This window comes from Daldinia decipiens (assembly GCF_022478715.1).
Source record: "Daldinia decipiens strain CBS 113046 unplaced genomic scaffold F4813scaffold_24, whole genome shotgun sequence".
Taxonomy (NCBI): domain Eukaryota; kingdom Fungi; phylum Ascomycota; class Sordariomycetes; order Xylariales; family Hypoxylaceae; genus Daldinia; species Daldinia decipiens.
In genome coordinates this window covers 117,959-142,905 of record NW_026054567.1, presented here as the reverse complement: position 1 = coordinate 142,905, position 24,947 = coordinate 117,959, and the positions used below count along the sequence as shown (strand labels likewise).

The 24,947-nt window shown below is 48.6% G+C and overlaps 5 protein-coding genes across 5 annotated transcripts; 4 read left to right on the top strand and 1 right to left on the bottom strand.

Moving 5' to 3' along the window:
- The first annotated feature begins 1,406 nt into the window (after nucleotides 1-1,406).
- On the top strand, nucleotides 1,407-3,238 carry F4813DRAFT_137127 (uncharacterized protein). Its single transcript, XM_049238795.1, has one exon. The coding sequence runs from the start codon at nucleotides 1,809-1,811 to the stop codon at nucleotides 3,141-3,143; it is 1,335 nt and encodes a 444-aa protein (XP_049098152.1). The 5' UTR covers nucleotides 1,407-1,808; the 3' UTR covers nucleotides 3,144-3,238.
- Nucleotides 3,239-4,206: 968 nt separating this feature from the next.
- Nucleotides 4,207-5,841, top strand: F4813DRAFT_137094 (uncharacterized protein). The gene is made up of 5 exons (XM_049238794.1): nucleotides 4,207-4,286; nucleotides 4,510-4,551; nucleotides 4,851-5,078; nucleotides 5,196-5,289; nucleotides 5,486-5,841. Exons 2-5 carry the CDS (start codon nucleotides 4,541-4,543, stop codon nucleotides 5,690-5,692), a joined length of 540 nt encoding a protein of 179 aa, XP_049098151.1. The 5' UTR covers nucleotides 4,207-4,286; nucleotides 4,510-4,540; the 3' UTR covers nucleotides 5,693-5,841.
- A 337-nt stretch (nucleotides 5,842-6,178) lies between these two features.
- Nucleotides 6,179-7,960, bottom strand: F4813DRAFT_137242 (Apc15p protein-domain-containing protein). Its single transcript, XM_049238796.1, has 2 exons — nucleotides 7,523-7,960; nucleotides 6,179-7,433 (listed from the first exon to the last, which is right to left on the bottom strand). Exons 1-2 carry the CDS (start codon nucleotides 7,556-7,558, stop codon nucleotides 6,303-6,305), a joined length of 1,167 nt encoding a protein of 388 aa, XP_049098150.1. The 5' UTR covers nucleotides 7,559-7,960; the 3' UTR covers nucleotides 6,179-6,302.
- Nucleotides 7,961-13,170: 5,210 nt separating this feature from the next.
- On the top strand, nucleotides 13,171-20,962 carry F4813DRAFT_364548 (glutamate synthase). Its single transcript, XM_049243826.1, has 8 exons — nucleotides 13,171-13,745; nucleotides 13,806-13,859; nucleotides 13,921-13,961; nucleotides 14,021-14,692; nucleotides 14,760-17,196; nucleotides 17,255-17,502; nucleotides 17,556-20,184; nucleotides 20,246-20,962. Exons 1-8 carry the CDS (start codon nucleotides 13,621-13,623, stop codon nucleotides 20,373-20,375), a joined length of 6,336 nt encoding a protein of 2,111 aa, XP_049098149.1. The 5' UTR covers nucleotides 13,171-13,620; the 3' UTR covers nucleotides 20,376-20,962.
- Nucleotides 20,963-21,790: 828 nt separating this feature from the next.
- Nucleotides 21,791-24,230, top strand: F4813DRAFT_136787 (SPX-domain-containing protein). Its single transcript, XM_049238792.1, has 2 exons — nucleotides 21,791-22,528; nucleotides 22,583-24,230. The coding sequence occupies exons 1-2, from the start codon at nucleotides 21,889-21,891 to the stop codon at nucleotides 24,190-24,192; spliced, it is 2,250 nt and encodes a 749-aa protein (XP_049098148.1). The 5' UTR covers nucleotides 21,791-21,888; the 3' UTR covers nucleotides 24,193-24,230.
- The last annotated feature ends 717 nt before the right edge of the window (nucleotides 24,231-24,947 follow it).

Genomic DNA, 24,947 nt, shown 5'->3' with positions numbered 1-24,947 from the left:
TATTAAGTCCATGACAGCCTCAGGTGTCAATGAGCGCAGCATCAGTAATTCATAGAGTTGCGAATTGTTTTTTTTATGAGACCGACTGATGACATATTTAGGAACGTTAGGTAGTCATCTAACCTAGAGGATTCCTCAGCTAGAAAGAGAGCCGAAGAAACCTTAAAGTCAATTATAGAGTTGATAGATACAGCGGACAGGTTAGGCTGTGAGGCTAATACCGCTATCAACCCTCTTAGACATGAGTTTACATGAATAGAGTTGCCAACTTTCAGCTGCCTGTCAATACTTAATATGGATGTGCCCTGATTTTGAGTCGTGCTAGTTTGTACCGCGGCTTTGTTAGTCAGGGGCAAAAGAACGCCGGCGAGGCAGATGAAGTTGTACTTAGTTGTATAACTAGTTAGTCAGTTAGTTATACAGAGTTCCCAAAGTTTTGGTTCTCCGAAATAAGCTACTAGATACTCGGCTTTTGAGAATATCTCTTTGGCTTCTTATTAGTAGTTACAGAAGCGAAATGCGGCCTGGATATGCGGGTTAGGACAATAATAAGATGATGGCCGAAAGAAGGCTTCATCGCTTCGGACTTGTTATTACTTGAGCGTTTAAGCCACAAGCCGCCAGGGGCAAAGCACGAAAGAAAAGCGCTAAGTCGTTTAAGGCATCAGATCTGCCAATCTTCTGCTAATCTATCATTAGTGTACCTCGTACTACACAGCTAAATCAGCTAAAATCTTAAACGAAGTCACTAAAAACTATCATAGCGGAGATATTCCTGCGAAGGCTGCGAGGTTAAACTCAATTGGAGTACCTTCCGGGATCGAACGTATCCGTCTTGCATCGAAATTTCCAACTTTTTTTTTTTTTTTTTTTTGTACTACATACTGTACCTAATGTACTTTCTTTCACCTTTCCCATTCATCTTTTTTTTGTCTTCATCCATTGTGATTCCCCCCTCTGACGACATTGTCAAAAGTCTATGACTTAATATACTAATTGACATTCGTTTTGCTAAAAATCCACCTTCGTTTCTACATACCGAAACTTACTAAAAACTACAACTCCTGGACCCGTTCTGATTTGCTGCATTCCTGCCCTATCATTTCCAATCTCCTTGCATAAGCTGAGAGAATAAGAGGCACAAGCGGGAAAAGGGAAAAGAGAAAAGGGAAAAAAAAAAAAAAAAAAAAAGAGCTCAGCCACGCCTTACCTAGGAGTCCCCCTGCACGGTGTACATACCTACCTACTTCATATGCATTAGCCTATTCGTTCGTTCCAATCGTTTTCAATTGCTTTGGTTAAGACTGCCCATCAGCCCATCCGCCGGCCGTGCCACTGTACAATACTGTATTCCCCCATATTGTTATCCTATTCTCGTCTTCGTTCTCCCTTCTGGCGTCCTCCTCGTTCGCGTCTCAAGACGGCCCAACTCGAAACAGCAGCCAAGTCAAATTTGTCAAAGTGTCGATTCCACTAAAAAAGAGTTGCGACTCTCTCATCCAGTCTTTATTCGACTGTGAGTTGGTCAAGTCGGCTAGCCGGTTTTTGTGAAGGGTATGTTTCTCATTCTATTCCGTATTTTGTTATTCATTGAGAATTTATGCTGTGGCGATTTGCGACACATTCCACGACCACGACCACGATAACTTCATTGGACCAATAAGTACCAGTGCCCCATTCATCCGAATAGTGTTCCACTTTGTTTAGACCCTCTTGCGATCGGCTCCTTTATACGATATTTTCAATCCATCTTAACTGTCTCCAATGTTCATAATCACCCTCTCCTTGAGCCATTCCGTGATGCTAATATGTCGCCCCGTAGGCATCTCTCTGGATTGCTAGCCAGGAGGCAGTTTACCATGTCTTCTAACAGTACAAACGCCGACACGTCCACACCGGACGCAGTGTCGAGCCCGTCTGATAGTCCGTCTAATAGCCCGTCTGTGAGCCCGACTGAGACTACGTCTACCAGTCCTCCAGCTGAGACTTCCAGTAGTACACCACCACCTCCCGAAACCACTTCTATCAGCACCTCCGATCCGCCAACTCCAACTCCAGACCCGACAACATCAACTTCTACTTCAGCACCACCACCGCCACCTTCCTCCACGTCTGAGACTACAAGTACTTCAGCCCCTGCACCGTCTACTCCTACGTCGACATCGACATCAGCCCCCCCAACCCCAACCCCCACGTCACCGACATCGACACCGTCTAGCTCTACTTCGGAGGCTCCAACTCCGACTCCAACAAGCGTGATCATCACTACGACGCAAATAACCACTGGGGAAGATGGAAGCACACAATTTATCACCGTTACCTCAACCCAGGTGACCGCGCAGCCTGCGCAGCCGACAAGTCAGACATCTACGGCAGGCCCATCTGACGCAATTATATCCCCAGGTGCTTCTAGCTCGCCCCATATGGGTGAGCAGGCCAAGATTGCCGTTGCTGTTGTAGTTCCAATTGCTGCTGTGGCGTTGCTAGTTGCTGCCGGTATCTTCTTCTGGAGGAGACGAAAGCAACGAAAGGATGCTGCAGAGGAGAGGCGGAAAGAAGTAGAAGACTACAGCTACAACCCAAATGACGACCCGACTTTGCCGGAAGTAGGAGCCGCTGGTGCCGCAGGAGCCTACGAGATGAAGGAAGATGGATCAGGCTATCGTGGATGGGGATCTACCACTCTGGCGGGTTCAACTGGGAGAAAAGCTTCCACCACAATGTCTGGTGGAGCAGCAGGTGTGGCCTATTCAGATGCAACATCACCAACCAGGGGTAACTTTTCTGATACGAGATCAGGAGATGGCCTAGTGAACGATCGTTCTGGCTCGCCAACTGAAGGTGAGATCCTCGGCGCCATGGGCCCAACTACCGATGGCAATAACGGCACCGGTGATGTTCGCCGTGGACCCTCCAATGCCTCGTCGTCCTATAGTGCAGCCGGCAGATCAGATGGCTCTGGGGAGAATGGCGCCTCTTACGGAGGTCCGCCTTACCTAGATCAATACGGCGGGAACAACCCGTATGCTGACGGCGCATACGGACAACCTGTTATACGGGACAACCCAGCTCGACGCAATACCCGCATTGAGAACCCGTCGCACTATCCCCAACAAAGCACCGGTATCTCTCAAAATTTTTGATTTCTCTGTACTGGTTTTCCGTTACTGTTCAGATGATACCCGAACCTGGACAACAATATATCTTCTCTCGGGCGACGGTATTATGTCGTGTTTTACATTTTGTCTTGGATTCTAAAAGGAGTTCAGCGGTCTTTGCATTACAGTTTACTATCCCTTGTGCATAATATTTCTACCAGCGAATCTGCTCTAGATGTTTTCTTCTCCTGGAGATCTTAATTCCAAGATCACAACATACAAAGAAAGGGAATATGGCGACTGCTATATATATTCGACCGAAGCGACTTCTACGATACAGTATAGAGTCCTGCTTCTTGGTCCTCGGGTCGCTTCTTATGTTCCATTGTAACGCAATCTAATACCGCCATCGTTATCTGCCTACTTGAAGCGACGTGCAGCTCTATCGTTTACCTTTCGATACCACTGTTGCACACTGAATAGGGTAACTTGGTAACCCAACTTACGAGGAGTTGAGGAGCAAGGAGGGGTTGACGGGCATGTGTATGGACAAGGCGAAGTGATGGATCTAAACAGCGGTGCGGGATTACGAGTTAACTGTCATGGGTTTTGGATGAAGCCGCTCTCCGGTTTAATCCAGACCGTCTCGTGTGGAAAGGAGAATAAGGGCATTTTTTGGTTCCTGATCCATAATAATAAGACTACGGCGAGAGCATTGTCAATACTATTGAAAACATGGACTTGACAACCTTTTTTTACTTCGTGACTGGTATGGATTTGATGGTTATTTATATGTACGTAGATTTTGAAAACTATTGCACTTTGAAGGATAACTTTACTATATTAGGATATGTTGTTCAACATAGACTGTATAAGATATTACTATTTCTTATTTTTATATTACAGTTGGGTGGACATCTCATGCCATGCCGAGTTGAAATGGATGCGACTAGGTTAAGGGATTATCCGATGATTTCACTTGGGAGAAGTAATTGATCATCACTTGACGTATAAGGCCGATTCAGGCTTTCTATTAGTATAAGATATAAGCTTGTACAGTTCCTTTTAGATTAAGATTAATGTCATCCAATTATTCCTAAACCTTTTTCTTGGTGGCTGCCGTCGGTTTGAGAAGGTTACGGCTACATAACTGCGCTGATAGCCGTCAAATGTTATGTAGGTACCTATGTAAGTTGCATGTGCATAAGTTGCATGTACGTACCTACAGTAAACTTTATGTACGCTGTGACCACACGTGGCAACACCTGGCAGATGCTTTTTTATCCCCAGCAAATTAATTCATGCTTGCTTGCTTACCTTATCACCTTATATTACATAGCTGCCAAGCTGCCAACTTCTCTGAGTCGCGCAACATCGAATTAAGAAACGTTGTCACCTAATCTTTTTCCAGCCATATTTTTCTATAATCGTTTCGCAACAGCATGGCATCAAGGTACGTACCAACAAACAAACAAGCAAACACTTATTGGATAAACTGTTTCCGGGCTGGGTCTTTGCTTCGCGGTTACCCGGGATGCGGGTTTCTTGGGACACTAGGAGATTTGTTGTAGATCGCGCCGTGGCGAGGTGAGGAAGGGGAGCGGAAGGGAGGGGAGGGGAGGGGAGGGGAGAGCAGGGTGTTTGCATATTTACGTGCATGCTTGCATACGGCACAAGCATTACTGCCAACACTATGGGATGAATGTTCATTTGTCTAGGGTAGACTGAAGCTAATGGAATGCATCGTCGCAGGTTTGGCCACTCGACGCTCCACCAGCGAGATTCCCGCAGCGCTCTGTTCGAGGGCTACAGCGGCAGCGGACGGAATAGCGCCGACCCTGCGAGACGAGCGAGCCCGGCGCCGGGCGGCTACGGGTATGGGTATCCCGGAGGAAGCAACGGCGCGGCGAGCGGCGGTGGTAGTACGCACTTAGGCGTGGATAGTAGGGGGAATTACAGGCCTGCGACGCCGAATTCGAGGTACGAATACCTACTCACTTACCCGCACCGATGCCCATCTACATGCCTACCTGTCTCTGCGATTAGATATCTACGATGCCGAACGGACAAACTAGCTAACGGGTAGATGGCGTACAGGGGCCAATACAGCGACGCGGTGCTCAACGAGCTCGAGAGCCAGAACGACCAGCAGGTCGAGGGCATCTTAGGGAAGGTCAAGATCCTGAAAGATGTGAGTTTCGTCCTGCTGTTGATGCTGCGCGTAAGTCGAGGGGGCGAAGGTTTTGCTTGCTTGCTTTGGATATTCTAGTATATCATTTACACAAACAAACGAAGCAACCTAACCAGTGCGGCTGCGCAAGAGAGAGAAAAGGGATGTAAATGTTTTGAGACAGATTATGCTAACGCGACCCTACCCCGGTCCCAAGATGACTTCGGCTATCGGCGACGAGATCAGGGAGTCCTCGGCGCTCGCGGAGAAGATGAACGATACGTTTGACTCGACGCGCCTGCGGCTGCGCGGCACTATGAACCGCATGCTCGTCATGGCGGAGCGCACCGGCGTCGGTTGGAAGGTGTGGCTGGCGTTCTTTGCTGCCGTCATCTTTATTTTCCTCTACGTCTGGCTATTCTGATTCCTATGCCCGTTGCGGCTTGCGGCTTGCGGATCTCTGATCTTCACTTTGCCTACCAAGACTAGACGAGACGAAACGAAGCGAAGCAAAACGAGGCGAGACGACTTGGAAAAAATGGAAGAGACAACAAGAGAAGAAAGAAGAGCAAAGCAAAGCATTATGAAAACGGCGTTTTGGGATGTTTGGTATGGGAGCGATATGATGATGCGCAAAAGGGTTATTGTTGTTTTTTGGCTTCTCTGAATAGGACATACTACATACACTACACGTATGGTATGGTACGAGTTCACGAGCACATATGGGAAGACGCGGGCCGGCCGAGTCATTTTACGAGCTTTGTAATCAAATGTATCATAATTCATGTCTTGACCGTCTTTTTATTTTTTATTATTTTGCATTAGAAAATACTAAAGACTCGTTGGCTGGCTACGGGTTCTCCATAGGGGACGGCGCGGAAGAACGAAGAATAATAAAAGGGGTTGGGTATCTCGAGGTAATGCAGATGCAGTGGAAAGTAATGCCATGCCATGCCATGCCATGCCATGCCATGCGATGTGATGCGATGTGATGTGATTAATGCAAGCAAAGTCCAATGACTCCCCTGTTATCTTCAACCTCGAGCTCGACGAGCAGGGCCGCTGGCGCGCCGTTGGAGTTGCGGGCTGCTTCCGATGCTGTCACCGTCGTGGGATAGGATGTCGCTGATAGCGAGGCTATGCCGCGTCGCGTCGCTTCGTGCTAGACTATGCCTGTACCTATGCTGCTGTGACGCCTGCTGGGATACCTGCTGGGATGCCTGCGCGGCGAAGCTCAACTCGGGTTGGTCATCTTCTTCGTCGCTGCTCATATCCGCCTCAGAGTCGGTGTGCTCATAGCCCCCGTCCTCTGCTTCGGGGATATCATCATCGAGGTCGGCATCCATATCCATGTCCGCACCGTCTCCGTGACCGACTAGGTCGTCTTCCTCGATCATCTGGGCCTGGTCTTCGTCGTCTACTTCGTCGTCGACGCCGTAGTAATTGCTATCCCGGCCGCGAACCCCCGATTCGCGAAACGCGTCGTCGGCTTGCCTCATCCTTTGTGCCATGAGCTGCTGTTGCGCATGTGCTGCCCTTTGCTCTGGATCTTCGTCATCGTCATCGTCATCGTCATCATCTTCAGAGTCATCTTCATCCTCATCATCGTCATCGCTATCTTCTTCATCTTCTTCATCCTCATCCTCGTCATCAGACCCGATACCAAAATCGGCATCCGCCTCGGGGATGTCTTCGTCCAAATCCCTAGCCCCGTCTAATTGCACATCGTCCATAACCCCATCGTCGCCCTGCGCGTCGAGGCCAGCATCGACGGCGTTAACGCCCGCGGCCTCAGCCTCGGCGAGTTCCTGTGCTAACTGCTCGCGACGCAATGCCTCCTGGTGCTCTTCGGCCTCACGGCGCTCCTCGCGCAGCTGGTGCAAGGTCTTGGGGATGCCAGGGGGCTTGAGCCATGCGTTGCCGAAGTTAGCGACATTTAGACGGCGGCGCTCGAGGTTTTGTTCATCGGCACGTAGGCGCGCGAGCGGCGACCGCTCAACTAGATGGGCCCCGCGGCGGTGGTTATTAGCCCCGTGGGGGTTCCCTGCAGAGCCGTCCTGCTGCTGTAAATACTGCTGCTGTTGCGGTTGTAGGTGCTGGGGGTTCGCATCGTATGTGAAGCTCGAGAGGGGGTTGCGGGAGGAGGTGTACCATAGCGAGTGCGACTATTTTGCCATTGTTAGCTTCCCAAGCTAGAAGATTACCCGGGGGGGGGGGGGGGGGGGGTGCAGTGTAGGGCGGACCAACAACGTACGTCGCGTGGTGTTAGGTCTGGGAGGAGAGACAGCATGACGATCGAGCTCGGTTAGGAACAGGACAAGGGATTTTGCGACTAAATGCAATTGGCGGTTCTGTGAAGTGCCGAGCCAGCGACCATTTCGTGCGATATTGTCCCGGTCGTAGTGAAGAGGGAAATATGCTGTTTTCGGAAGGCAGTTCTTCAGGGAAGCGTTGCTGCAAGATTCGAAGTGGGATGTGTGGTGGTGAGGGTTGTGAGGCTCCAATTGAAGAATTCCAATTATTATTACGGATTGCTATTACTAAGCGGGTCACTTACACGGCAGGTGCGAATTCATTTCTACAGTCCGGACAATACATAGGTACGTTGAATATACAGGAAAGAGCTTTGTTATAGGCAATTGCCGCAGTATTCAAGCATAAAGTTCATATTGTGGCCAGAAGCGCAAATAGCATTTTAAACTTACATCTTTAAGACATTGACGTTTGTTTTTTTCGTTGCTGCTTTTTCCCTGAGGCTCTCGTGAGCATGTGATTACCTAGGTACCTAACGGATCTGTCCAATGCACAAAGACTCCCGGTTTTTACGGGCTGTCATAAAAGTCAAGTGCTTCTTGCAGCCTGCGATACAACTATGTCTATCAATACCCTTCTAGTCTAGCTCTGAAGCAGGTTGGTAATAAGGAAATGTTCGTCCCGAGTCGGCGTGCTCCTCTTTTTTTTTATTTTTAATGCCGGACTCTACGACAAAGAGCCTTGCCCGCAGCAAGTCAAATCTTCCCAAATTACGCTTACTGACGAATGATACAAGGGAAGATATTTTCATCAGGTAATGAGAATACCCTGAAATTACTAGTCAAGCGCATCGTACGGTTACGAGCATCGGCGATAGCGGTGAAGCCGCGGTTCATAAACGAGCCGTAGGCCCATACTGCGTGTGTTAGTATGTATGTAGGTAGGCAACTCGACTGCATGCCTTTTTTACATACATATTTAGGCTGGCCCACGGGGCTGTTGCTGAACTACGGGATTTCTCGGAACGCAAAGTGGGAATCCTTTGCGCTTAGAAGGACAACGAAGACCTCTCTCCCTTTAACATTGCGTACAGATGGTACATACATAGTATGCTACCTACCTACAGCCTACATATGCGGTGCACGTGCTAAAGGGACCTGGCCCCCGCCGCCCGTCAGCCTTTTTTAATTACGTCCGCTCCGCTCCCTCCGCAACAGCAGGGATTAGGAGGGGAAAACCTTACCCTTCCTCGAGGCTTGTTCCGATTTTATAAGGCCGATCTCGCTTGATCCTTCCGTTTACTCAGCCTACTTAATAAGTCTTGAGATACAATGTGTAAGTACCTACGCATGCAACAGCATCGGAGACGGATATTGTGTAAGTCTATAGACAGATGTGGTCTGGGGATCTGACAAACAATGGTCTCCGAATCGCGTGGTCCGTACATAGTGTATGTATACACGCTTAGAAACGAGATCACGGTTTTGTCATATATTCGCCGAGATCTAGATTGACTACCTATGTACGGGGTCTAGGGCCTAAATAGTTAAACTAAATAGTTAAACGGTTCGCAAGGAATCCTAGCTCGAGATAACACTCATCGCATAAAACATGCGTTCTGATTGGCAGTATTCGACTATTTACTGTTGTCGATTCTTTTACTTATAACTTTACAAGGCCTATGTATAAAGCGAACCAAAAACATGAACTAAAAGTGCAATGGTACGGAAGGTCACGCGGCCCAGACACATCTAGCATTAGTCTCTTGTAACCCTGGTCACATATCCGACTACTATAGTGTATGTATGTATGTATGTATGTATGTAACTCTGCCGTCCGTCCTACTTCAAATTAAATGCAGGTTCGCTTTGCAGAATAGCACCGAACAGGAGTTATTAGCGGAAACCCAGAGGGCTGTCTCTAACAAATCTGACAAGCATAGAAAAGCTGTTTTATTGGCTACGTGATATTGTCACTATCCTAAATCGGGCGTATAGGAGTTACGCAGTATAGCACGAGCAGCACGAGCAGCAGAAACACTCCATACTCCATACTCCATACTCTCAAGGTAAGTCTAACCTATAAGTTACTCAAAGACACATCTCAAACTACTCGTTATTCATGACATTGACTATGATTCTCATCAGGTAATTCGATCGACGGCATCGTGGGCAAATTAATAAACATGCAGTTGCGTCAGCTCGGCAAGACATACTAATAGATGTTGAGGGATATAACGGCATTGCCCCTTTGAACGACGAACATACGTACGTGAGACATCCGAGAAACAAGACATCTCAGTTGATTCCCCCGTAGCTCCTAAGTTTGGTTCTCAAGACGTATTTGTCTATTCTGGAAATATATACCCCACGCTGCCACGCTGCCACGCATCACACCCCAAATGGAGGCTCTCGTAAACGGATTCGTCCTCTTCAGATCCTACCTAGCCCCAGCATATGGCTGCATAGCGCAGAGGCCGCATCCTAAACACGATACAGACGTATATGCATATGTACATATGTACCTATATAGGTACCATATATACTGTACAGTATGTAGTATAACGCCTAATATCTAGTGTTCCGCAGCAGCGGGTGACGCGACATCGGACCATGGGTCTCTCTTACGATTCTGGAGCGAGGTTAGCTGCATTGATTGGATATCTATGTATTTGTATGGACGGACATTCTCAAGCTACAAGCTACAAGCTACAAGCTACAAGCTACAAGCTAGGTTACTCAATTGACGTCTCTGCTTCACATCCGCCAATCCGCCAACGCTGAAGTGAGACTTGTCCTGGGTAGCCTGGGCTAGACCCCTGTCATCGGGATATGCATGTCTGTGTGGGGTGCGCAGGGTGCGTTCTGGAATTGGACTCTAGCTTTGTCCATATTGGTTTACTGGCGTTGTGGCATGGGATGGCAGGGAGACGTCTCTGTTACCCAAATCCTCATTTGCGGCTACGTAGCTTTTTGAGACAGCAGACCTCCGATGAACGGCAATCACTCACCAAATTATTATTCTTTTTTATTTAGTGAGGCGTCAATCAGAAGCGACCAAGTTGCCGAGTAAGCGAGTAAGACTCATGTCTGTCAGACGCGATCCTCGGGGAGCCGACCGCCAATGAACCAGGGCCCTGGGTTGCAGATTGTCAGATTGTACAAGACTGCGTCATCGCAACATGCCTCATATATACAGATCTTCGTGTGTCAGTAATTAGTTTTGGTTTGACTCTTAGAAGACCGCAAACGGTGCTACGCCGATTCATCTGCTCGCGTGGTCACAAGATCAGCAGTGAAATAGACGATAGACAAACAGATGCATATTTAGACAAAGACAAACGCTAGAATAATAGACTAGGTTAATAATGTAGAACTCAGGAAGGGTAAAAACTACCATCTTGACTTGATGGCATGTTGCATTTCTCATGGTTATGGTCATGGTAACCTGTGCATTGCCTACATACCAGCAAACCTCCAAAGTCATAAAGGCGATCGAATTTTCTATACAGATGACGCACCCCTTGCTTTTATCCACTGCGTCTTACACTATTTCGTCTGAGTACGCGGTCATTCACTCCAACTTACCTCTCACGATGCCTATTTTGATCACACACAAACAGCAGTCAAGCCTATTGGGTGAATTCTCATCAAGTAAATGTCATGTAAGTGCAGATATATACCAGACCCCGAGTTTGCGCGAATATCACCCTTCCCCTTCCGCTTCCCCCCTCGCGTATTGTTAGGTGGGATAGAATGGATGTGTAAGTACTACATGCGTAGTAGTATGTCCGTACGATTAGGTCTGGAGGCAAAGTTTTAGGTTGCGGCCGGCCGCTGTGGCATGTGGCATGTGGCATGTGTAGGTATGTAGGTATGTATGTACGCAGTAAATATGCAGTAGTATATTGGCAAGATTGTAGCAGCATTATAGCGGCTAGACTAATAATAACATAATAAAATAATCTATGGAGATTCAACTAGTTAGCAATTACCAAACTACCAAACTACCAAACTACCATAGACCTTGTTGCAAAAGACCAATCAGCATAGTGCTTTTGTTAATCTTGATGGGCTAAAGGGAATTTTTATGTAGAAAGGCAGAAAGGCAAAAAGGCAAAGAAAAGTGAACTCCGGTAACGTCACCGAAATGCCTAGCCGCCCAGTCTAAACCAATGAACCAATAGACGCAAACAGTATGCCGGGTTCTGAAAGAACTTGTCGTCCGTCCTTCGGCCATCTCCTACCCCTCCCCCACTTACTATGTAGAAGTAGTCTCTTATTACGGATGACTGGGGCTAACAACCTGGTGGAGGAGGCCGATCCTGTCTCCACGTCCCAGGTTCTACACCAAATTGTTACTTTTCCTTATGAATAACTAGCTAAATAATATTTTTTCCCTCCCCTACTGTGTACTGACTTGGGAATCTGTGTAGAAGCCTTGATCTGATCTCTAAACCCGGCTTGGCTCCTCTCTTGCTCTACCTACTACATACATCCATAAAAGCCAGACTTGCTGCCACACCTCCCCTTCGGCCGCTCACTCTTCCTCTTTCTTTTCTTTCTCTTGCCAGAACAATTAGCGAAATACCCAACTTTTACTCGAGAGACTAAACTTCCTTCCTACATACCTCACTCTCAGAAGCACCCGGCTAGAGAGACACAGAGCATTGCGCAAAACTTGAAAATGTGAGTATAATTATGCATTTCTACAATCCCCACATCCGTAACACTTCAACCCAACTACCCCCCAATGGCCACGACGATAAACCAGCGGATGCCGACTCGGAAGCGGAAAACCTGGATGATGGCTCTGTTGTACCCAGAAACCGGAAGAGGGACCGAACAAGCGAGACGATCAGCATCTGGATTCGCCGATAGATATTTATGGTTTGTCAATTCCGCGTAGGGGACAAAAAAATAGTTGCGCTCCCATGGATGAAGCACTAAACTTCTCTCCAAATGGCCGATGCACAAATCCTTGTCCTGTACCGTACGGATGATAACTGAAGTATCGGGGCCAAACAAGCATCATAAATATGCACGATCACCAACCTATCAAACGCAAGATCGATAGCCGCATAGTTGCGCTTTGGAGACCCTGTCATTGGCTGTCATCATATCTTTCCCCACGCCACTACCAGGAGGACACCCATGATTCGACAACAGGGTTTCCTGATTCAGGCTGCATCTGCATGGGTACGTCGTGGTGGTCCTTCAACCCAAGCTCAATGACGCCAGTGGTGCATTCGGGGCCATGCGCAATACCGAAAAGTTATTCATTCAGAAATCGCTTGTTCTTTATCTTGTCCCCCGCCGACAAAGGCACTTTCAATGCTGGTAAACCGTTTTTTGCCCCTCTGCCAAGTGGGAAAAAAAGGATGGCCTTTACCGTGTGTCCCGAGGGGGGGAAGCGGATCATGAAATTTTTAGTTGCAAAACATTAAAAATTCACGATCCGCTTCAATCCTTCCCGATTGGTCCTCAAATACAAAGTTTACTAGGTTAGGCCTTGGGCAAACCCGGATATAGCGTTGAAGAAAGTTTTTACTCTGCATACCAACTGCAGGTGTCACATGGCAAATCCACCCCACGCAATATAGATGAAGAAGAAGAAGAAGAAGAAAAAGAAGAAGAAAAAGGATAAAAACGGAGAATAGGAAAGAAGAAGAAAGAGCAAAGAAGCAAAGAAAGAAGTCGCGCTGGTTGTTAGTTTGCTTGTACATCACCACCCCGCATCTGCATCCCCTATCAACGCCACCACCTTTGGACCCCCCAAATATCAAATATCAAATCTACTGGTTCTCCCGGACTTGCCATTGGATCAGCCAAGACGCTTTACTTTGCGTTATCTTTAACGTTGTCATTGTTGATACATTGTTGATACATCTGCCGACCCAAGGTTTAATTACTAGGAGAATTACTAGGAGCTGACATAGAATCTGTGCATTAGACAAGAGATTTGACGTTTAAGCAGCGTCCGCTGCTCTCATTCGCCGTTATACACACGGGTCTGCGTCTCACGAGGCATCTACGCACCTCCGACCCTCTCTCCCAGTACTCATACCCCATCTGGCTATCCCCATTTTCCTTGCCTGACATGGGCCTTCCTGCCGACTTCAACGATAGACAAACACATATAGAGTCCGAGGCCGATGCGTACCATCCCTATGAATATCAAACAGATAATAACGATTCCTGGGCTGGCGCCCTTCCGGTGAAGCAGTACGTGTCGAGTAGTCAGCCGGTTGCGATGTGATCATATAGCTAATCAAGTCTCCGTAGAGGATTGTACGATCCGAGCTTAGAAAAAGATGCGTGTGGTGTTGGTTTTGCCTGGTATGAAACCCGCGTAGTCGACCTCCTTTTATACAAAATAGTCAGCTAATAATTCGTGTAGCCATATCAAGGGCAAGGCGAGCCACAAAATTGTTAGCGATGGTCAGTTTTTAAATCCTAGCTGTAAAGCATGTACAAACCTGTAAACTAACCGTATGCAGCTCGCAACCTCCTTTGCAACATGACCCATCGTGGTGCGGTTGGTTCTGATGCTCGAGATGGCGATGGTGCTGGTGTTATGACATCGATTCCCCACAAGTTCTTTATCAAGAACTTTGAAAAGGAGGAAGGCATTAAACTGCCTCCTCTGGGACAATATGCTGTGGGAAACCTCTTCTTCAAACCGGATGAGGAGACTTTGCAGGAGTCGAAGAGGCAGTTGGAAGATATTGCCGAATCGCTGGGGCTAAGAGTTTTGGGTTGGCGATCACCTCCTGTAGACTCTTCTCTCCTTGGTCCTGCTGCATCCTCGCGCGAGCCATTCATTCTCCAGCCTTTTGTTGTTCTTGCTTCTGCGTATGGCTCTGGAAATGCTCCTGAAATGACGGACTCAGAGAAATTCGACGAGCGACTATTCGAACGGCAGTTGTATGTCCTTCGAAAGCGTGCTACTCACTCCATCGGCCTCCATAACTGGTTCTACCTATGCTCGCTGTCCAACAAAAATATTGTCTACAAGGGACAGCTTGCTCCCGTCCAAGTATACCAGTATTACCATGATCTGGTAAATGCCGATTACGAGGCCCATTTCGCCCTTGTACACTCTCGTTTCTCCACGAACACCTTCCCCTCGTGGGATCGTGCTCAACCCTTGAGATGGGCTGCCCACAATGGTATGTGTAGTTCTAGAACGCCCACGATGATGATGATGATGATGATGCATGTCTAACTCCTTATCAGGTGAGATTAATACGCTCCGCGGTAACAAGAACTGGATGCGCGCCCGAGAGGGTGTTATGCAATCCGATATTTTCGGTGATGAGCTTGAGCATCTGTACCCGATTGTCGAGGCTGGTGGCTCCGACTCGGCTGCTTTCGACAATGTGTTAGAGCTGCTTACTATTAATGGTGTTCTTTCATTACCCGAGGCCGTCATGTTGATGGTTCCCGAAGCATGGCAAGGTAATACTGCTATGGACCCTAAGAAGGCTGCATTCTATGAATGGGCGGCTTGCCAAATGGAGCCGTGGGACGGCCCTGCTCTCTTTACGTTCGCCGATGGTCGGTTTTGCGGTGCCAATTTGGACCGAAATGGTCTTCGTCCTTGTCGATACTACATCATGGACGATGACCGCATTATCTGTGCTTCGGAAGTCGGTACTATCCACGTTGACCCTGAACGGGTTATCCAGAAGGGTCGGCTGCAACCAGGACGCATGCTTCTTGTTGATACCAAAGCTGGACGCTTGATAGACGACTCGGAGCTTAAAGCAACTGTCTCTAGCCGAGCTGACTTCCGTTCTTGGATCGACAAGGAGCTTATTAGCTTGCCGAAGGTCCTAAGTCAAATATCGGAGAAGCAGGCCGTAGATATTGCGGCGAAGCCAGACTCTACTCGCCTCCAAGAAGATCCTCTATTGCTTGCTTTCGGGTATACTTATGAACAGGTCAGCCTGCTCCTCGCACCGATGGCCTCGGACGAAAAGGAGGCACTGGGATCCATGGGTAATGATGCGCCGTTGGCTTGTCTTTCTCAAGCTCCCCGTTTGCTTTATGAATACTTCCGACAGCTCTTCGCTCAGGTCACTAACCCTCCTATTGACCCTATCCGAGAGTCTATTGTCATGTCCCTGGAGTGCTATGTTGGACCGCAGGGTAATTTGCTCGAGATCGACTCTTCTCAGTGCGGCCGATTGCTACTTCCAAGCCCGATCCTCTCTATTCCCGAATTCAACTCCCTAACCAATATGTCCAAGATACATCCCGAATGGACTGTAAAGACGATCGATCTCACTTTCCCGAAATCGGAGGGAACTGCTGGATACCTGAAGCATCTCGACTTCATTTGCAATGAGGTTACGGCTGCCATTGAGGCTAGGGATCGAATTATTATTCTCTCTGACCGAAAGACGTCTGCTAACCGCGTAGCCGTCTCATCACTTCTGGCTTCGGGTATGGTTCACCACCATCTCGTCAGCAACAAATGGCGATCTATGGCGGCTATTGTGATCGAGACTGCAGAGGCTCGTGAAGTTCACCACATGTGTGTCCTGCTGGGCTATGGTGCTGATGCTATCAACCCATATCTTGCAATGGAGTGTATTCTGAAGCTCAACCGCGAGGGTTTGATCCGGAAGAAGCTTTCCGACGATAATCTAATTGCCAACTACAAGCACTCATGCGACGGTGGTATTCTCAAGGTGATGAGCAAGATGGGTATCTCTACTTTGGCGAGTTACAAGGGTGCTCAAATCTTTGAGGCTCTTGGCGTTGACGACGAGGTCGTGGAGCGATGCTTTAGGGGTACGGCTTCTCGTATCAAGGGTCTCACTTTCGAGCTCATTGCTGAAGACGCGTTCCGTTTCCACGAGCGCGGATTCCCCTCCCGATACACCATCGGAGTCCCTGGTCTGCCAGAATCTGGCGAATACCACTGGCGTGATGGTGGTGAGGCACACATTAACGACCCGACTTCTATCGCGAATATCCAAGATGCTGTCCGCACCAAGAACGACAAGTCGTACGAGGCTTACTCTCGCTCGGAGTATGAGCAGATCAAAGCCTGCACGCTGCGTGGTATGCTTGACTTCAAATTTGAGGAGAGCAACCCAATTCCGATTGAGCAGGTAGAACCGTGGACGGCTATTGTTACGCGATTCTGCACTGGTGCCATGTCTTATGGTTCTATCTCTATGGAGTCTCACTCTACTCTAGCTGTTGCCATGAACAGACTAGGTGGCAAGTCAAACACCGGTGAAGGTGGCGAGGATCCTGAGCGGTCGCAACTAATGCCCAACGGTGACACGATGCGATCTGCTATTAAACAGGTCGCTTCCGGACGATTTGGTGTCACGTCGGCATACCTTGCCGATTCCGATGAGCTGCAGATTAAGATGGCACAGGGCGCTAAGCCTGGTGAGGGTGGTGAACTTCCTGGCCACAAGGTCTCGAAGTCTATTGCTCGGACCCGTCACTCGACCCCTGGTGTCGGTCTTATCTCTCCTCCTCCTCACCACGATATCTACTCCATCGAAGATTTGAAGCAACTCATCTACGATCTCAAGTGCTCAAGTCCCCGATCTCGCGTCTCCGTCAAGCTCGTCTCCGAGACTGGTGTCGGCATTGTTGCTTCCGGTGTCGCCAAGGCCAAGGCCGACCACATTCTTATCTCTGGACAGTAAGTAACCAATTTTGTATTATCCCTTGAAACCGGTACTAACTTAACTCTTTTTTAGTGATGGTGGCACCGGTGCTAGTAGGTGGACTGGTATCAAGTACGCTGGTCTGCCGTGGGAGCTTGGTCTCGCCGAGACCCATCAGACTCTCGTCCTGAACGATCTGCGTGGCCGAGTTGTTGTCCAGACCGATGGTCAACTCCGAACTGGACGTGATGTTGCCATCGCTTGTCTGCTTGGTGCCGAAGAATGGGGTTTCGCTACCACTCCCCTAATCGCCATGGGGTGTATCATGATGAGGAAGTGCCGTAAGTATATTCAGAGTCGTAGTAATTGTAGGCAAATCACTAATTATCTCTAGATCTTAACACTTGTCCGGTGGGTATCGCTACTCAGGACCCGGAGCTTCGTAAGAAGTTCAAGGGTACACCTGAGCATGTGATCAACTTCTTCTACTACGTTGCCAACGAGCTCCGAGCTATCATGGCTCAACTTGGTTTCCGAACGATCAACGAGATGGTGGGACATGTCGAGTGCCTAAGGGTCCGGGATGACCTGCGAACCAACAAGACTGCTAACATCGACCTCTCGCTTATTCTCACTCCTGCCCACAAGCTCCGACCTGGCGTTGCGACTTTCAACGTCCGAAAGCAGGACCACCGTCTATATGTCCGACTTGACAACAAGCTCATTTCAGAAGCTGAGTTGACCCTCGACAAGGGACTTCCGTCTCGTATCGAGTGTGATATTGTCAACACTGACCGTGCTATGGGCACATCCCTATCTTACCAGATTTCCAAGCGATACGGAGAAGCTGGTCTGCCAATGGACACTGTTCATGTCAACATCAAGGGCTCTGCTGGCCAGTCTTTCGGTGCCTTCCTTGCTCCCGGTGTTACGTTGGAGCTGGAAGGTGATTCCAACGACTATGTTGGCAAGGGTCTGTCAGGTGGTCGACTCATTATCTACCCTCCTCGGTCGGCTGTGTTCAAGGCTGAAGAGAACATCTTGATCGGCAACGTCTGCTTGTACGGAGCTACCAGCGGCACCTGCTTCTTCCGAGGTGTCGCTGCCGAGCGTTTCGCTGTCAGGAACTCGGGTGCTACAGCCGTCGTTGAAGGTGTCGGTGACCATGGTTGTGAGTACATGACTGGTGGTCGTATTGTAATTTTGGGAAGCACTGGACGCAATTTCGCTGCTGGTATGTCAGGCGGTATCGCTTATGTTCTTGACATTCACGATGACTTCATTGCCAAGCTCAACACGGAGATGGTTGAAGCCTCTGAGGTCGATGACCCTACTGAGATTGCCTTCCTTCGTGGACTAATTGAGGACCACCACCATTACACCGGGTCTGAGTTGGCTGCTCGCATCCTTGTAGACTTCAACAGGGCGCTCCCGCGCTTTGTCAAGGTTCTTCCGGTCGACTACAAGCGAGTGCTCAAGGAGGAAGCTGCCAAAGCCGCCGAGGCTAAGCGTGCCGAGTATAACCTCCCCATCGTGTCTGGTGTCCAGGCCAAGAAGGATAAGAAGGCTACCAAGCTTCAGGATATCGAAGAGACCGTCGGTGACAATGCTGCCGAGAAGAAGCGTGCTCTGGTTCTTGATAAGACCAAGGGATTTATGAAATACCAACGTCGATCAGAGAAGTACCGCAGCGTCAAGACGAGGACCAAGGATTGGGCTGAGCTCTCTCAACGCCTGAACGAAGACGAGCTCAAGTACCAGTCAGCGCGATGCATGGACTGTGGTGTTCCCTTCTGTCAATCTGAGACGGGATGTCCCATCTCCAACATTATCCCGAAGTGGAATGAACTAGTATTCCAGAACCAGTGGCAGGATGCTCTCAACCGTCTGCTCATGACCAACAACTTCCCCGAATTCACTGGCCGTGTCTGCCCTGCGCCGTGTGAAGGTGCTTGCGTTCTTGGCATCAACGAGGACCCTGTTGGTATCAAGTCCATCGAATGTGCAATTATCGACCGTGGTTTTGAGATGGGCTGGATGGTCCCGCGACCGCCCGAGGTCCGAACTGGCAAGAAGGTTGCTATCATCGGCTCCGGACCATCTGGTCTTGCCTGTGCCGACCAACTAAACAGAGCTGGACATACCGTCACCGTTTACGAGCGCGCCGACCGAGCTGGTGGTTTGCTTATGTACGGTATCCCCAACATGAAGCTCGACAAGCGTGTCGTAAAGCGCCGAACAGACTTCATGGCTGCCGAAGGTGTACAGTTCAAGACTGGAGTCGCTGTTGGCGAGGACATTACTCTAATGGACCTCAAGGCGAAGAACGATGCTGTGGTTATTGCCACCGGTGCTACTGTTGCTCGAGACCTTCCCATTAAGGGCCGCAACCTCGAGGGCATCCACTTTGCCATGGAGTTCCTGCACAAGAACACCAAGTCCCTGCTCGACTCCGAGCTAGCTGATAATGCTTACCTTTCCGCCAAGGACAAGCACGTCGTGGTTATTGGCGGTGGTGACACTGGTAACGATTGTATTGGTACCTCGGTCCGTCATGGTGCCAAGTCGGTCATCAACTTCGAGCTTCTGCCCCAGCCTCCGCCGCAGCGTGGCCGTGATAACCCCTGGCCGCAATGGCCCCGTATCTACCGTGTCGACTACGGCCACACGGAAGTGGCTCAGCACATGGGCAAGGATCCCCGTGAATACTGCATTATGTCCGAGGAGTTCGTGGACGACGGTAGCGGCCGCGTCAAGGGTATCAACACCATCCGTGTTGAGTGGACCAAGTCCGCTACTGGCGGTTGGGACATGAAGAAGCTAGAAGACACCAAGCAGTTCTTCCCAGCTGACCTTGTCCTCCTCTCTATGGGTTTCCTCGGCCCGGAAGCCCGCGTTCTCGGTGACGAGATCGAGAAGGATGCTCGAAAGAACGTCAAGACTCGTGCTGGCTCCTACGCCACCAACGTGCCCGGTATCTTTGCGGCTGGTGACTGCCGCCGTGGGCAGTCCTTGATCGTCTGGTAAGTCAACTGGCCCACTTCTCTCACAACTGAATAAACTTATGCTAATCATTCATTTCAGGGGTATCAACGAAGGACGACAAGCCGCCCGCGAGGTCGATTTGTACTTAGAGCACTATACTAATCTGCCCGTTACCGGTGGTATCATAAAGCACGCAGCGCAAGAAATCTTCAGCGTCGCCGCCGCGTAAATATACTACCCTCACCACCTCACCAAAAACAAAATAAGAATAATCGAAGAGAAAAAAACTCAGAAAAACGTTTTCTTCAACGAAAACCGAAACCCGGAAAAGACGAACACGTATGTACAGCTAGCTATGTCAAAAACACATAGATCTTTGGACAGGCTCGGTGCTTTTACTTTTACCAAAAACCAGGGGGGCACGGGACGTTGATTTTGTTACGAATAGTCGAGTCACGATACGATACCATGAAGAAAAAGGGGGAGAGGGTGTGGATGAGAATGCTTGTTGTTATTACTATCATTTTTCGTGCTGTTTTTTTTTCTTCATAAAAAAAGGGAATGGCAAAGGGATGGGAATGGGATGGGATATCTCGACGAAAAGACATATATACCACACCACCTATACCTTCACGTCGGTCGCTGCTAGCAAGGAGTTATTGCAACTATGTGTTATCAGGTGTAACTAGGCGGTATTGTTATATGATTGGTTAGCTAGGCTAGGCTAGGCTAAGGGCGAGAGATGTGTGGTCTATAGATTTGTACATAGGAGTATAGGCAAAGAGAGGTGTAGTTGTGAATATATATTTTATAGTATTTTGCTGTTTACTTGATCAGTGATGATTTTGATTATTTACCTATGTATATTGATTAGATGGAGAGACTATAGTATTGAGTCTAGTTATCTGATTCTACATACACTTCTTAGGACATATTTGCATCTTACGTTGTCATGTGGTTGAACAGTATCGTATAGATTAAATGGAACACATTTTCAAGTGAAATTTATGGCAACTTTTTATAAACTAATAAGCCAGACTATCATTTAATCCTTCCTCTTTTTCCCTGTTGTTGTCGTCGTCCGGTATTCCACAATTAGCCCGTAGCTATGAACTAATACCTACGGCCTATTTCTTCGCGCAATTTTTTATCTCTTCTCTAGGTTAGTTAGTTAGCGTAATCGTTAGGTTAGGCCATTTCAACTTCACATGCTTAAGAAAGCACGTTTTACATGCACGCGACCTCATTGGCAACAAATTCTTTTTTTTGGACGACGAGAAATCGACTAGGTATGCCTTACGGAGCCTGGAGCTGTGAGAATAGGATTAGCCTGGTTAGGTTAGGCTATACACTAGACGGGGATGGGACGTTTCCGCGAACCCTCTGGTCAAAAGGCCGAGACTGGAAACTAGCCGGAGCCCCGCTGGGAATCTGTGACGCAAAGAGCTCGAAACACTGTACTATTTATTTGTATTTGTACTGTGTAGGACACGCCCTCTGCCGAATATTCTCGTGTATCTTGTTACAAAAGAAACGGTCCATTTGACATATGATCGCATCTTTTTTACATCTCGTTTTTTGTTCAATTGGTCCGACATTAGTTCTAAGTTTTAAACCCTTTTTGATTTGAAAATCAATTACTTAACCTTATACGATTAACAGCAAGAAAATTTCGTTATCTCGACAACTCGCCCCCCTAACTGCTCTCTGATCGGAACGAGCTTCGCGACTCCTAAGCGACAATGCGTTTTGGCAAGACTCTTCGCGAGTCCATATACTCGCCATGGAAGGACCAGTATATAGACTACGCGAAGCTGAAGACGATGTTGCGGGAGGATAGGAAGGAGGACGATGACGTGCCCTGGACCGAAGACGACGAGAACAAGTTCTGCGACGAGATATTCAACGTACAGCTGGAGAAGGTGGCTCAATTCCAAGAGAAGACCGTCAGCGGATTGAAGGAGCGCGCTGAGGTTGTCTTCGAGACATTGAAGGAGATGACGCCCTCCGACGACAAGCCTAAGAGCGATATCACGGCTGCTCGGCTGAAGGAGCTCAGGAACGAGCTGGATGCCATCACTAACGAGGTCAAGGAGCTGAAGAAGTATAGCAGCGCCAACTATACTGGTTTCCTCAAGATTGCAAAGAAGCACGATCGCAAGCGCGGTGACCGTTACAAGGTCCGGCCCATGATGCGGGTCAGCTTGTCGGATCGTGGTTTCAACTCGGAGCAGGCATATACGCCTCTCCTCACGAAGCTGTCTTTGATGTACTATGCCGTCAACCAGAACCTGGACGAGGGTGAGCAGGCGCAACCTCTGGATCTTGGTTTAGAGAATCAGCCCGAGGTGCATAATGGCGAGCGGTACACCGCCCATAAATGTAAACCACCAAGATCGTTGCAACTCTACGTTCGAGCTAACATGACATTCACAGTTTGGATACATACGGAAAACCTCCTCGAGGTCAAGACCGCTATCTTGCGACACTTACCTGCTCTTGTCTACACTCAACAAGCCGGGCAAGACCCCGACGGCAACGAAGATCCTAAGATCACGTCGCTCTACTTCGACAACTCCAAGTTTGAGCTATACGGTAGAAAGGTGGACCGCCAAGTCGATGCTTCGTCTTTGAGGTTGCGCTGGTATGGGCAAGTGGACGCGAAGCCCGAGATTGTCCTTGAACAGAAGATAGTTCACGAGAATGGCGTTAGCGAGGAAAAGAAATTCATGATTAAAAACAAATATATCAAGCAATTTATCGATGGAGATTACAAAATGGACAAGACTATCCAAAAAATGGAAAGGAAGGGCCAGACGACCGAAGCTATCGAGTCCTTCCAGACTACTGTGGGAGAAATTCAAGAATTTATCGTCAGGGCTAAGTTGGAACCTGTCCTACGGGCCAATTATACCCGTACGGCGTTCCAAAAGCCTTCCGATGATCGCGTCCGAATTTCGATCGACACCGACGTCGCTTTTATCCGCGAGGACACCCTGGACCGTGACAGGCCGTGTCGCGATCCTCAGGAATGGCACCGACGAGATATTGACGAAAATAATATGAAATATCCCTTCAAGAATATAAACCAGAGCGAGGTGTCAAGATTCCCTTATGCACTTCTCGAGATCAAGCTGAAGGAGGAAGGGGGGCGCAAGCGGCCGGGATGGATAGAAGACCTAATGGCTTCCCATCTCGTTCACGCTGCACCAAGATTTTCCAAATTTGTACACGGAGTTGCATCCCTCTTCGAGGACTATGTTAATCACTTGCCGCTTTGGTTGAGCGATCTCGAGACGGATATCCGCAAAGATCCCCAGACGGCGCACGATGAAGAGGAGCAACGGAAAGCGCAACAGGCGGAAGACGCCATGGTTGTAGGCAGCTTCTTAGGCGGCGGCGCTGCTGCTGCTAGGATTGGCTCCTATAAACCAGCAACAAGTTCGCCGGTTGGGAGGTCGTATTTATCTGAGCGAGCCGCTAGAGAAGCTAGAGAAGCTAGGATGTCTGCACCTCCGACTGCTGTAAACGGCCACGGTGGGCGGGATGATGAGGACGGTACAGGGAATGGTTCCACTCAGCAAACGAGTTACGGGACCCTTTCTTCTGTTTTCCCCGGCTTCTCTCTCTCCCGGTATTCTCGAGCAAAGCGTCAGCGGGCACAACTTCCCGAAGGTGTTACAAAACCAGAGGTCTGGCTCAAGAACGCGGGGCCACTTCAAGTTGAACCAAAGGTCTGGCTCGCTAACGAGCGGACGTTCCTCAAATGGCAGCATATCTGCATTCTCCTTGGTAGCTTAGCAATCAGTCTATACACAGCAGCGGGTGAGAACTTCCTCGCCGAGTGTATGGGCATTGCCTATATCGTGATTGCTATCCTTGCTGGAGGATGGGGATACTTTATGCTGCACAAGCGCCGCGACATGATCGTAGATCGCAGCGGCAAGGACTTCGATAACATGATTGGGCCGCTAATCATCAGCGCTGCCTTGATGCTCGCTTTGATATTTAATTTTGTGTTCTCGGTAAGATCATCTTCGTATTAGTCTTCTATTATCTTGGTGAAAACTAACCTATCCTCTTACGTTTAGTACCGAGCCGCGTTTGCAAGATTGGATAATCAGCTGTTGAACGAAACTGAAGCAGCGTTTATTGGAGAGCTCTTGTAATAATATAAAAAGCTCAAAGGACGGCGGCATATATCATATATTGCCTGTGATACCTTCTTGTGAGAGATGTGTAACAAATCTGTTCGTTCTATAATCCGTACTTCATGGATGGTTTGATTAGTGCCCCTGTATTGGATATGTCGAAATTGTTGTATGCATAGGCCGGCTACATATACCGGGAGTATGAGTATATATTTGGATAAAAAGAAACTCATCAGCATATTATTGGTTTTGTTAAGGTAGTGAGAAAAGAGTTGCACAAATAGTAATCCGCCAGCAGTGAAGACGGAGAAAAAGGAGTGTCGTACATAATAAATCGGGGTAGTGGGGGTTATGTAAGGTAAGCAATTAGCTTTGAAGCTACTATCCACGCAGCTGCCACGGCCAAACTAGCGACTTCTTTTTCCTGAATGGCTGCTTCCAAATGCAATGTCTTGTTTCAGCATAATGCAGTCAGTAACCAAGTCCATGAGGCTGGGCTCTTCTGCTGGATTGTGCATGACACGTTCCTCACCTGCAGCTTCCTGTTTCGCGCGTCAATGTGCATATTTACCGTATGTAGTTCTGCAACTTAAAAATAATAACTCCAGTCTTTTGGTGTGATACCGATCAACCTAAACTACCTAACCTAG